General features: G+C 39.3%; 1 protein-coding gene across 4 annotated transcripts in view; it reads right to left on the bottom strand.

Moving 5' to 3' along the window:
- shank3a (SH3 and multiple ankyrin repeat domains 3a) overlaps window positions 1-14,113 on the bottom strand; it is a 174,092-nt gene that overhangs the window by 74,019 nt on the left and 85,960 nt on the right. For all 4 annotated transcript variants that reach the window (XR_006404143.1, XM_044356278.1, XM_044356276.1 and 1 more), the window contains exons 7-9: window positions 12,191-12,358; window positions 9,376-9,492; window positions 386-463 (exon numbers count right to left, since the gene is read on the bottom strand). Coding sequence is in view for 3 of the 4 variants with exons in the window: in XM_044356278.1 (XP_044212213.1) it covers window positions 386-463; window positions 9,376-9,492; window positions 12,191-12,358 (363 nt within the window). In the remaining variant the exon portion in view is untranslated. The remainder of the gene's footprint in view (window positions 1-385; window positions 464-9,375; window positions 9,493-12,190; window positions 12,359-14,113) is intronic.

The raw sequence follows: 14,113 nt of genomic DNA, 5'->3' as shown, positions 1-14,113 counted from the left end.
ATTGTGTATAAACAAATTAACTTTGATCTCCACAGGAAATCTGTCAGTGTCAATTTCACACCGACTTCATCGACGAGCAAAGCTAGAATTCAAACACTGGTGCTATGATTTTTTTGTTTGTTTTTGTTTGGGGTTTTTTGTTGTTTTTTGATGTTTGTTTTTTTTTATATATGTGTGTGTTTCGAAAATTGATAAAATATATAAAGTAAATGGGAGCCGTTATGCTGCTTAAGTTTTTAATAGCAATCAACATATTCAATGTAGCAACATTAGGCTATTCAAGGCCAAGTCATTCAAACCATTCAGCTCTGACATGTCAAACATGTAATACACATAATGATAATACACATAATAACAGACAGTGGTTCTTGGATACCACACGTACCTGAAAGGCGGTCTGGCTGTTGTAGTTCTTTATCTCTTTATTGGCCCCCCGGAACAGGAGAACTCTAGCACAGCTATCCTGAATGACAACAGAGAGATTTATTTGTTTGGGTAAGACTTTTAAATGTCATTGTATTTGATTTTACCATATTCAAATGCGTACACACACACACAGTCACACACACAGTCACACACAATGATGTATTGAGCTCCTGTGGGTGCCATTTCCAAGCTTCTAATTGGTCTCTCTATTAGAGTTAGGTGTTACAAAAAGTATGTCATGTGCCATGGAATGGATTTTGGCTATACTGTTTGTATTGGCATAGACATGATTTTAAATGTCACATCACAAAAAGTGCACCGAAAGGATTAAGATGAATTTTCAATGTGTTAATGAGTACAGCCACTAACAAAGTGACGCCTGTGAGCTACTTCAGGCAACCCAACTTGAGCTGCCGCTCCACTCACATGCCATACTCCTCTCACTGCAACATATATCTAACGCACCCTTAGAATCATGGCGGCATATTCAAGCCATTAGTGCTCTGCTCACACTTTGCTGCATACCTACTGCAGCAGAAGAAAATGGCTTCCTGCCATTTTCTGCTGCTGCCGTTCATATAGCATTTCAAAAGCTCCACCTCAACCCCAGCATCCACCTGTAGGTTTTGAATCTATCTTCTCTTAGGGAGGAAGTTAGTATTGTCACTTCCAACTCCCTGCTGTGTGAGATCAGTGTTTCTATTGGGGAGTGACAAGGTCAGGGCCTAGATGCCGAACAATAATGCTGTACATATTCTACATTTAAATAATAATCTACTCCATGTGAGTTGGTTAACTGAAGTGACGATGGCAATATTACTGAGATGTGGTATCTTGCCTCTGGCAGTAGAAACCAGACGGCTCTATTCAATTCCAGAGGAGAATAGAAAGCTCAATTTGTGTTAAATCCTTACCAAAAGCATACAAGGGCATTTCATATTTATATATTTCATATTTATTTATATTAAAAGCACAGTCTGTGCCTTAGATATGCCTAGGTTATATTTTATGGCCGTAATGTCTAAGGAGCAGAATTGTGTTCACATTTGGTTTGACATTGATTGACATGTATGGAAGTCTCTTATATTATTTTCTTTCACTCTCATTATGTTATGTTATTGCGGTTGTTTGTTATGTTACCTACCTACGTACCTACTGACTAGCCAATAAAAATATGTATTTGTTTTGCTTCAAAATAAATACATGTTTGAATGCAAAAAAAGGAAGGTGATGAAACTAACACCACACATTGTTACAGAGGCAGGGATAAATGATTACAAAATTGTTTGAAAAACAAAATTTCATAGAGTTGGGCATGGTTTGGTTTTAAAAAGTCAAATGTCGTGCAGAATACAATTATCTGTGGGCTGTGTAGTGCAACATTTGTTGCCAGAGGCAGCATTACAAGCAACCTCTTTGATCACCTAAAAGAAAAAAAAAACATGTCTGCAAGGATGAGAAATGTTTGAGAATGACTCAGACAAAGGTAGCTCGAGTGGCAGTGTAAAAAGAACAAGGATGCTCCTTGAGAACCCCTTGCAAGCTGTAGCCTACATGTGGTTATTTCCAAGATTATGTGGGTTTGGGGTGCAATATAGGAGTAATTAAATGTATATTTACTCATGAGGGATGAAAGACACTTTTCTGTTTTTAACAGCAGTGTTGTACTTGAAGTGATTGCTATGTTTGCACAGCTATAATTAGAGCGAGGAAATTAGTTAAATATTTCTGTTTACATAACTCCCTTTCTTCAACCTGTGATACTATGAAAGCAAGTGCCAACACTGTTTTCTCTCTTTCTCCCTCTGCATGCACATGCGCAAGTAAAGTCAAGTGATCCTTTGGATAGATTATATCAGACTATTATTGTGAGATGTACAGAATAATGTACCGATGTACATGGTAATTCAAACATATACATATAAGTACCTAAGGAAACTGGAATGCTACAGTGGAAAATTAAGCCCCAAATCTAATGATTTCAAGCCATGATAGTCAGAACTCTCAGATGACTTTAACACCAAGTGATGTTTATGTAAAAGTTACCCAGTCCACTTTTGTATTAAGGTAGTGGGAAGCTGCTACCTTGTCTACAAACAATTATTTTTCAATCATCGCTGCAAAACACTTTTTTTTGTATAATGATACACAAACAGGCAAGAGCAAGCATCCATAAATTTTTGGTATTGGTTCAAACCAATGTCCTCGCTAATGATGAATACAAAAAAGCTACTTGACAGCCTGACATCTCCCTCTTCTAGAAAATCACCAGGAAAATCAGCAGCTGGCTAAATGTTAATAAGTTAGAAACCAGTTCTATGAGTTGCTCCTGAAAAACCCAATGCAAACGTTTTTGCTTGAGTCACTGATTAGTTGCTGTCCTTCAAATAAGAGATGGCAGCGGTGGAAGGACTTTACAGCTGCTACAACTGTGTATCTGTATACAGACATGGTTCTATGCAAACTGTTGAAGGCTTCAAGGCAGTATGGTGAAAGCAGTATGTAATACCAATGTGCAAACATTTCGCCCAAAGCTCAGCAACCCTGAGGTTGTATAGCAGCTGTTGTACAGCCCTGTGAAAAAGAGAGAACAGAACATGCACACACATACAGAGATATATACACACAGTATCAGTCCTGTGGCAAGAGACTTTTAGCTTACAACATGTATGAAACTCTGGACCCAAAACCACTGTAAGATATATAGATTGTTAATAGATTTATAACTTTAATGTGACACAACAAGGTTATGATGCTAGAGTCTTGTACTACATTCAAGTAACACTAAATTGAAATTGTGAGAATATCTTTAAATCAGACTCAGTACATGTAAGTGCACAAGTGTAACAGTTATTATAAAGAGGATTTAGCATCAGGTTGGAAATCTCCTGATTTTGTGCCTGCTGTGTTTTTAGTTTTGCAGTTCTGCTCATAGACACAGTTAAAGCCTGTTCTCACAATAGCTAAACTACAATTAAAAGTAAAACATATCATAGGCTAAAATATCATCAGTTCAATACAATGAAAAACATTCCAACACACACAAAAGAGATATCCTTATTAGTTATTATAATCACACAGCTCTCTCTTTTATGCATCAAACTACTGCCATATATTTGTTACTGTGTAAATGTGCACAGGCCCCCTCTGGCAAAAAAAAAAAAAAGCCCAACTGTAGATTGATAGACAGGGCAATGGGTCCATATGCTGGCTGGCTGAGGGTCGATATGTAATTTAACACTGAGAGCAGAATTAACAGAACTAGCCTTCCTCCACAATCAGCACAATGACACTGGGGACTCCAGTCGTCATTGAGTCACACATTCAGGGACACGCTGATTAATTGAACATGTGATTCAGTTAATAACGTGGATGTGTTTTTATGTTTGTACTATACCAGACCGAGTCGAACACTGATGCACAGGAGCACCCTCTTCTGGTAAAGCACACAGATGTATAAGCACATTGTTGTGTAAGGACCATGGTGTCAAAAGGCACACGGAAAACCTACCTCTAAATCTGCAGGTCCATGTAAACATAAATGGTGTAGGCATGAGGGTGTATTGTAATTGGAGTTTGTGATATGAATAATGCATGATAACTTGTGCTGCTAGCAGCATATACAACCACTATTGGTCTAAACCAGCTTAAAACCTATATAGATAAACGCCTCCAGCAGTTAACTTAGCTAAGTGCTAATCACCCATACATTATGCAGTTGCATGCCCAGGCATGTGCATACCCCAAGACATGCACACAGACACACAGAAACACACAGACACAAACTTGCCAAGCAAGATACAGAAACATGCACAAACACACAAACTTCTAAATTAAGTAAATAGTCACAGTGGTTAACATTTTCTTTAAGTATTTTATAATTGTAAGGAGCTTGTGCATGACCTTGTGTTTTATTCTGACAGAACTGTGAGTACATGTGCAACAGTAAGTGTAGCTGTACTTCTTCGCCTTGGTGATAAAACAGGTTTATTTACCAAACAGATATCTGATGAGTGAGGTAGATTCAAACAATGGAAAATACATCAAGGTTGTAGAGAAGTGTGAACAATGTAGATGAGTAATAGGAGAAATGTTACCAGGAAAAGGATAGAGAAAGATAGAAAAAAGACAAATCTGGCATCCTTTCTAAGAAATGGAACAAAACCAGCTGATGCATCATCACAGACAGGCTGGAAATAAAACTGCTAATGTTAGCTAGCCTGATTCACTCCATACTCAACAGTATTAAAAACTTCATAAAAAATCTGATTGAAATCCTGCTGCTTTGGTTGTTAAACTGTCACATTCACCCTATCTATCAGTCAAACTGTCAGGTATGTTTTATGTGAACAGCCTGCTTTCATAAAAGGACAGCAATATTAAATCTCAACATATCTGAATGGAGTTCTGCACAAAACAAGCTGCTCTGCTGTCACGTTTGCTATGATGACATAACAGTGTTTCCAGTGCGGGCCGGGCAGGTACTGGCTGAGGCTTACCTTCAACATTGTAGATGTAAGCTTCAATCCAGTTGCTGTATCCTTTTTTTAAAATCCTGTTAGGATAGCAAACGTGAAGTTTGCAATTTACAATAATGTCAATGTTAGTGTCAGATAACAATCTGATCCATTGGCTTGTGCAAACGTTAAAAAGTAACTAATATTACATGGTTTCATGATCAATCTGCATCAGTGATACAGTAATATGACAGCAGAGCAGCTAGTTGCTTGCAGAACCTTTCAGGCTGCTGACCAGCCTGAAAAAACTACAACTGTGGTCCCAAAAAGAAGTAAAACTACAAGTGTGGGTCCATGTAACACTTAGGCTACCAGTTAAATTTTACATATAAAAAATGAGTTTCAAGCAACCATTTCGCCATTCTTGCACAACTGTTACTTTACAGCTTCCCACTCTGAGCGTGACATTAGAGGAAAATGGCCACCATGTGAATTGCATTTATGTATTTTGGGGACCATTTTAAAAGAGTAACATATATCAGAGTCAATCCTGATATTCTGGCACACAGTAATGACAAAACAAGTCTTGTCTATTGTAAAATGTTTCATAATTGTTCTTTAAGCCATGGACCACGTTAAGTGAGAGATAAATACACATGTCCCAATACCAAGCTATGGAGATAGAATGAAGAATTGGTGGTAAATGTCAAGTTACCTCAACGAGTCTATTAGTGCGGTCAACTGGATATTAGTTTGACACATAGTATCTGGTGCACCTGAGTCTCTAGTATTTACATGCATGTTACAAGATAGTTACCTTGTTTTATTGTATTTACGCCTTGTCTTGATGCAAACATGTGTTTCCTGCCTAAATAATTAAATAAATTAAGGTTAGGGAACCTCAACAGATGAATGTGTGCCATTAAGTGACTTTCTACTCTCATTTACACAGATGCATAGCACACACAGACATGAGCACATACACACACACACAGAGAGGCCAATTACAGTGTGCGCCATCTGTCTTGCTCTTCTCTCCAAGGCTTCCTACAGGAATTCATTAAGAAAAGCATTCCAGTAGTCCTCACCACGGTTTGCTAGATGTGATTACATTAGCTACGTAGGAATACATAGTGAACTAAGTCCAGTACTTTTACAGTAATGACGTGGGTCAGTCATGTGTAAAGAGTGTGACAGATGGTTCCTCTCATAGCCATGTTTATACTTTTGAGGATTCATTCTCTCATTAGAATTGAAGGAGCAGATTTGGCATACTCGACTGAATGAAGCGCTTGTTTTTACATTTGGATTGTGAGTGACATCTAAAGCATATTAGATGCATGATTAAAAACACTTTGAATAAGAGCTGAATTTTCCCTCATTATTGTGCACACCAGCAGCATTATACTCATACTGTAGCATGGAATACAGTTATACTTCTCCTTTACAGTTTGCTGTAGATTAACTGAAGGAGGCTCAAGTCTAATCCAAGAAAGTTTTTACTAAGATTTCATTGGCTGCAATGGGTTTGATTGGTATGGACAGTTGTGTTTGTCTTGTGCCCTCTTTCCTTAATTTCCTTCATCAGTGTTGTCCCCACTTGCCATTACCTACTGTGTCCCCTCTCAATCATTCATCTAACCACCTCCCAAGGTTCTGTCTGCCAGGTAAAAGATCCCTGCCGTGGCTTCATTCACTGCTGCTGATCACATCTGCCGAGCTAAAAGCCCACTGAGTAAATGTTAATGGCCAGCTACACCACAGAATTGGGACCATTGATCAAGCTTCTTCTGCTGCTGATTATGTTATCTTGTCATCCATCCTCTCTCTCTGCCACCTCCATCTCTCTGTCCCTCTTTCTGACATTCCCCCTCCCTCCCTTGCTCTCTCTCTTTCTGTCTCCATATGGATCTATTGATCTTGGCCACTGGACTGCTAATTTCACGGTCAATTCTGCCAGCCCTTTTCTTTCGGTAATTGTGCATAATCATACGAACCAGGCCTGTTTTGAGCTTTCTGGAACCCTGCTAAGACACACTGTTTCTGGGATCAATCAACTCAACATGATGTTCTGCCTCCACTGGCGGGACAACAGCCATGAGTGGGAACAAACGAGCTGGGGCGAGGTCCTTTACTATAGTGAAGACTTATAAGAAGTTGTACAAGTAACTGTAAATTAAACAATTCATCCATGCTATCTTTGATTATATTTTGCTCTTGTTCCATACACACACACACTGGCCCTATTTCTTCACTAAGAAGTGGAACATGTAATGACTGCGGTCACGTGGATGTGTTACAAACAGCTTGTATTAAATATTGATGGTATGCTTCCCAAACCCTTGCTCACACACACACACACACACACACACACACACACACACACACACACACGCATACACACACACACACACACTCTTTCTCTCTCTCTCTCTCCTGAGACTATGGTGTTCCAGTCCAGTTGAAGCAGGTCATTCCTCATGACTGGAATTAACATTGCAGTACATAGTTAAAATTACAACACGCAAACACATACACACATGCATGCACACATTTGTCACTTGTTCTTGTGAGAGAAAGAAAGGAAGAAAGAAAGACAGGGGAGAAAAGTGTTCATTTAATGTTCATGAACTGAGCACTGCTCTATTTTAACAGATGAAGAAGCAGAAAAGCTTCTTCCAGAACGCCCAGTTACATGTTTCTCTTCAAGCAGCATCTAGCCAGACAGGGCAACGCAGCACATGGGCATACTGTACCTAACAACACTCATGGTTTTCCCAGGAGTATCCTGGTTTTCACTGCCCTTATCTCCATATATAGAACACACTCATCTATATTTTAAAATATACACTGAATGTATCGGTTTCCTCTTATCAAAACCTCATACAGTAAGACCCTTAAAGCGTATTAATTCAGTTTAAAGGGGACATATGCTCTTTGTGATTTTCTGTTATTTTTATACTGTTATGATGTCGGACGTCTATGTTGAACATAGTCAAAGCTTAAAAACTTCAGGTGAATGTATGTAAAAAATGATTCAAAACCCCACGATTCAAAAGCCCAGGCTTCAGCCTGCTCGGAAGGCTTCATTTGCAGTGTTACCTCTACCTCCTCCTTGTGATGAAATCAGATTGTTCGCACGTGCCGACAAACGGACGTCTGTTGGTAGCCTTTGTTGCTAGGTTTGATGCTAAAGTTGTTCCAAATGTTGTTTGTGTTATTCACTTGCATATTTTGGATTGTATTTGGGCTCAGGCTTGACCGTGTACACATGTATTTGAGGAGTTTCCATTTTGAGTAAAGAATGATAAAAAAAAAAGAAATCCTACTACTACTGTGTGTTAACGTAGTCTCCCGAGCCGCTGGAAGTCTGTCAAAGGGAATCAAGCAGAGCCCCAGAATATGTCTGGAGCTCTACAATATAGACCTGGAAATGTGCATGATATGTCCCCTTTAAGCTGCTGCTACCATTTGAATTTTCCAGATAGGATATATCATGTAGAGTGTGATACATTTACCATCGCCCCAACCAACATCTCAGTCAGTGTCAGTGTCAGAGTATGCCTCTGATCATCTGTAAGGCATCACATTCTAAATATAAAGCATCAAAAAATAATAATCTATAATAACAAACTTTTATACTGCTTTCATCCAAATTGCAGCACATAAAGAGCATTAATGTGCAGTGACGGCAATCCACATTGGAGAAAAATCCCTGACCTTTGCTCATTTTAGTGCCAAACTCCCACTTGGACAAGTTCTCTTTAATCTCCGCTTTCAGTCCATTATCACAACAGGCAACAAATAACAGTGGAGATAATGACCAGGTAAAGGATACCTCTGCTTCAGACTGCCACTCAAGTACACATAAGTGTACACATGCACAAACACGTAGGTAGAGCACTGTGTGGGGACTACCTTGCAAATCAGAAGACCCTGTAACAGCAAGTCTCTGCGCTGCATAAGTGTCCTTGAGCAAGACACTGAACCCCCACCAGGTTCAGAGCTGCTGTACTGTGTCTGCTCCAGCAACACTCGGAAACTGGAAAAAGCTTAAATGGCTACACACTTACATAACACCCACGCATACTGTAAATGCTATAGTTCACATATACAGACAAACCAACACACTCGCCAAACAGAACATTGATACTTGATAATTCTTCAAAACAACTTCAGTGAAAACATCTGTGAGTATTCACTGCAAATATTTTTCCATTGTTCTTCTATGTGTACAAATACCAAATAGCTAAGGTATGGTTATGTTTAGGCACCCAAAACCACTTGGATAAGGCTGTGGAAAGATTGTGGTCATGGTTAAATATTTAAGAAAGCCAACAGACTCACAGTATGATATGTGACATGAACTTGGCCACTGGTGCCAAAGGCAAATGTATTATAGTGGTCCAATCTGAATCTAAACCCACAGACAACAGACCAACCTCCACTCCCCAAGCACACAAGCCACAATACATTTGTAAGTAACTGGTACCTGGTTGTAGAGTGCACACACATGCAGGGCTGTGTTTCCAGATGCATTCTGGGCGCTCATGTCGGCTCCGTAGAACAGCAGGTGTTCCAGATGCTGCACGTGGCCATAGCGGCATGCCTGAAAGAACAAATTCACACATTTACTCTTTTTACAAAACGTACTGTCTTTTACCTACAAAGTTAAAAGGGAGCAACCACACAGTGTCTCTGAGAAAAGAATATGCAATAGTTGGACAGTATATTTTAGTTTATTCGTTGACAGTCATTTGTACTGAAAAGAAATAAGAAAGTAGGTAATGTGTGCTGTGTTACAGCCCTTGTGTCCCGTGCTGGATTTTAACCAAGGATATAATGGGCATGTGCAACTTAGCCAAATAAGCCAACAGCACATTGTGTGTTTGTGAGCTAACCAATCACAATGAAGAAAGGGTGAAAATTCATGCGAGGGTATATACACAATTGTGAGTTTGGCTGCAGCCCTCCCATCTGGCTCCGCCTGTGTGGCCAAAGGCAGCAGAGGCAGTTCTCTGTTTGCCATGTCCAACAAAATACCCGCTTGTTATGTAACCTACCCCTTACCTTTCCCACAAAATACATTTGGAGCAGTGATTATAGTGGAATAGCTTAAATATGCTCAAATACAAAAGACAGCCCAAACACATGTTTTTACAGAACACCTCAATGTTACAAAAACTAAAATATGTAAACCTCAGAAAAACTAGTGAATCTTTTGTGTTTCTCCTTGGGCTACTTCCTTTGTGAAATTCTCCCCACTCACGTTTTTAACTTTCTAAAAGCAAGGGAGAAGCTTGTTTGTATCACATGAGGCTGAATGAGGCTAAATGTGAAATTGTGAGGTAAAGTTATTCTGACAAGAATGATGCCTTTTTTCAGCTTCTTTGTTTCACATAACTGCAAGCAATAAACTTTTCATTTAATCTCTATCTATCTTCTCTCTCTTTTTTTCCTCCTACTCTCTGGTTTTGTCCTGTGTCATTGCCAAAGATGCACACCAACTCTCCCCAACAATTGTTCTCTCTCTCTTGTGTTCTGTCTCGCTAAGAGTGCGTGACAGCACTGAGACAGCGCACAAATGATGCTGGGATTGTTGTTGGTTATCAGACCTTCCACTGTGTATCCTATTGTACACCATATATACTACTAGAATACTAATGCTGGAGAGGACACAGAGAAAGGGAGAGACAAGGAAGAGGCGGAGGGAGAAATTAAATGCTTACAGTATCTTGAACGTATAAAGACAGAAGCATGATCTGATTTTCCATTGTACTATTGCTCCTTCCATTTAAACTCACTGTGTTGGCACATTGAAAGGGCACATATGCATAAACAACAATCCCTCCATGGGCTTCTCTTGCTCACTGTATGTCTTCATTGATCCCTGTGGCAGCACCTGAAGACGTTTGCTTTATGGAGAGCAACATGGTGAATGTATGTAGTGTAATGAAGTCAGCACCACTGTGCCCAAAGACAAAACACCAGAAACCAATAATTGTCTTTCCAGTGCAGAAATTTTGAGCCAGGCCAGTTTCATTGAACTGGCATGTTCAATGAAAGACTCCACAATACAGCAGTTACCACAGTTCACCAGTAACGGACGTTTTGCTCTTTTGGTGCTCTATCCTCAACATTATAGTACAGAGTTCAGTTCTGCTTTGAATGTCTTTGAACTTTTCATTTAGCTCATAATTACCAAACAATAACAGTAACAGTAAGACCTTGAGATAAACTAGACCAGGCTAATGATGTAGCTTGAGTAATAAAACAAATGGAGGGGAAAGTTGGTGGAAACATTCAAGTAATGAAAGGGTGATGGTAGAGACTGGTGTTTCTTTTTGCAATTTTATTTGCCAGGTTGACTTTCTCCTGCTACTCAATTCAAATGGGTGATTATATTTACAGAAGCAACAGATAATTGTTATAGAATAAAATAGTGTAGATACAATATAAATAAGGTAATGTCCTCTCCTATGACAAAATGTTTTTCCACAGAAGACTGGATGTGGAGCTGAGAGTTTGCAAACAAATATACCATATTTCAGTGTATACGGTATTTAACAGTAAGATTAGCTTGATTCCGCTATTCTCATTACAGCAACATGTTTCAGTTCAACATTTCCTCTGTGTCTATTCATATTCAGTGTCAGCAACAGAAGTGATGCATCCCACAGCTGTCTGTATGGTTCCATTTACAGTAAAACAACCTTCAGACCTCACGTGTCTTTCTGTCAGCACTCAGACATAAGATAAAAAGCCCTGACACACACAAAAACAGCAATCAGTATCAACTATCGGTAAATTTGTGAGAATCAGTGAACTCTGAAGTCCCAGTAATTCCTTATTTCATTGGACCTCTGAAACAGTACAGTGCAGAAACACACAGGTCTATGGGTGACATTTGTGTACTAGTCAGTGTTTGACACACAATGTCATGTGTTAGTATGTATTTTCAAATATTTGTATAAATTTCTTCCTTAAATTATCTCTTGTCCTGCTGCATCTTTTTTTTAAACTGTCCATTGTTGAGATCAATAGTGTTATAGGAGCGCAAGGCTAAATAAGTGGAATATTTTTTTAAGTTTCAGCTTCCCACCTGCAGATGACCCACCCCTGGGGTTCGACCACCGCAAGAGAAATTCTCAAACTAAGGAAAACACAAAAATCAATTCAATGAAATTGTGAAAACCAGACAAGACCTCTCACCCTGCACTTGCATTTGTATTCTGCACACAACACATCACTGTTTTGTGTGTGTATGAGTGTGAGGGTATATGTGTGTGTGTGAGTGTGTGTATTACCTGGTGTATCTCCTGCCAGCCATTCTCATCCACACAGCCGACTTGTGCATGATCGTGCAGCAGCAGCTCACAGCAGTAGGGGTCTCCTCCTACCATCGAGCTGTGGTAGAGAGGAGTCAACCCCCTGCTGTCTTTATAGTCAGGTGATGCACCCAAGTCTAACAGCGTCTGATGGGAAAAGAAGACGGTTAGGAGGCATAACACAAAAAAGACTTCATACAGTGGCAGCTATCATGACAGTCCCCAGTCTCTGCTGCATGTTTCATCCCAGGACAAAGAGGCCAGTACATATGGCTACATTATTGTTGCTATTTACACTATGTCAATGAAAAAAAAATCCATAAACCTCAGGAAAGTAATCATTCAGTTAGTGGTACTGATCAATTCAATCCCAGAGCTGCAAATGTAGTTTGAGCCATCTCATGGATCGTGTCTAAATTTTTGTACATACGCAGTTGCTGACATTATTTGAAGAAGAGTTTAACCTTTTGTAGACTTACTATACCAACAGTAGCAACACCTTATGCACAGTGTATAACAAAACCGAGTACACCCCTGGTCAGCATCACTAAAATGTTAAGTGATTACAAATCCTGTCCATTTAACACAATTTTATTTGTTTTTAGACAAAACCTAAGAAGAATTCAGCCAATTAAGTAAAAAACAAACAAAAAAACAGAATGTTTGACTAATTAAACTATAATGAAAGGTCCATATATAAGAACAAACTGCAACAAAAGTCAGTACACTGTTCATTAGTGAGACTCCATTCTTTTATTTTTCAATATTTGGCCTGCCTGCCTTTATTTCTGATGACAGATTGGATCCTCCTGGGCATGGATGATACCAGTTTTGCCCAAATCTGTGGAGAGATGTTCTGCCATTCTTCACAGATAATTCTTTTCAGCTGCTCTTTGCTGGAGGGGTTTTGTTACTCTACTTTCCGCTTTAAAATACTCTAAACGTGTTTGATTGGATTCAGGTCAGGGGACATATTTGGCCAGGTCATAGTTTTCTTTTTTTTTCTTCATTAAACACTCTTATGTGATTTTTGCAGTGTGTTTGGGATCATTGTCATGTTGGAAAATTCCTCTCCTGCCAAGCTCCTTGAGACTGCGAGTCATCTTTACATTTAGTATTTGGATATACAAACTTGCTGTCTATAAAAGTCATCTCCTCTATACCTTTTGCACTCATGCAGCCCCATATCAGCATACTCCCACCTCCATGTTTCATGACTGGCACTATGCAGTCACTGTGGTAGTTCTGGCCAGGTCCACGCCAAACATACTGAACCCCATTTGATCCAAGCTCATTTATTTTGGCTTAATCTAACCAAAGTATGGACTGCCAATATTCATCAGGCTTCTTATCATGTTCTTTGACAAAGTTTAATCTTGCAGTTTTGTGCCGTTTTGTAAGCAATGGTTTTCTTCTTGAACGTTGTCCGTAGAGGTTGACTTCATGCAATGTCCCTCACAGGGTTTGAACAGTCACTGAAACACCAATTTCCACAGATAATCCTCATGCCAAGTCAGAGGCACTTGCCCATCTGTTTTTCAATGCAAGGTTGTGTAAATAGTGAATTGTGTATGCCATCATTTTTCAAGGATGGCCACTGCACCTTCTGTTATTGGTAGTATGGGTGTTCCTGTACTTCCTAACCATTGCTGCAACTGTGTTTTGGGTGATGTTTAGTAGCCTACCGATGATCTTGTACTCTCTCCCATCTTTATGAAGTCTCACAATTTAGTTTTTTATGTGTTCAGAGGTTTTTTTATAACTTGTTCAGGCGATTAAGCTTAATTGGAAGTCACAGGTGTAATCATTTTTGTTTCAGTGGTCACCTGTGTATTCTCTTTTGTTGCACTGAGGTTGTACTTTGAGACTGTATTTTCAATTTAGTCTGTGATGATACAATGT

Source organism: Thunnus albacares, chromosome 7 (genome assembly GCF_914725855.1).
Source record: "Thunnus albacares chromosome 7, fThuAlb1.1, whole genome shotgun sequence".
NCBI classification, from domain to species: Eukaryota; Metazoa; Chordata; class Actinopteri; order Scombriformes; family Scombridae; genus Thunnus; species Thunnus albacares.
This window is presented reverse-complemented; position numbering and strand designations above follow the sequence as displayed.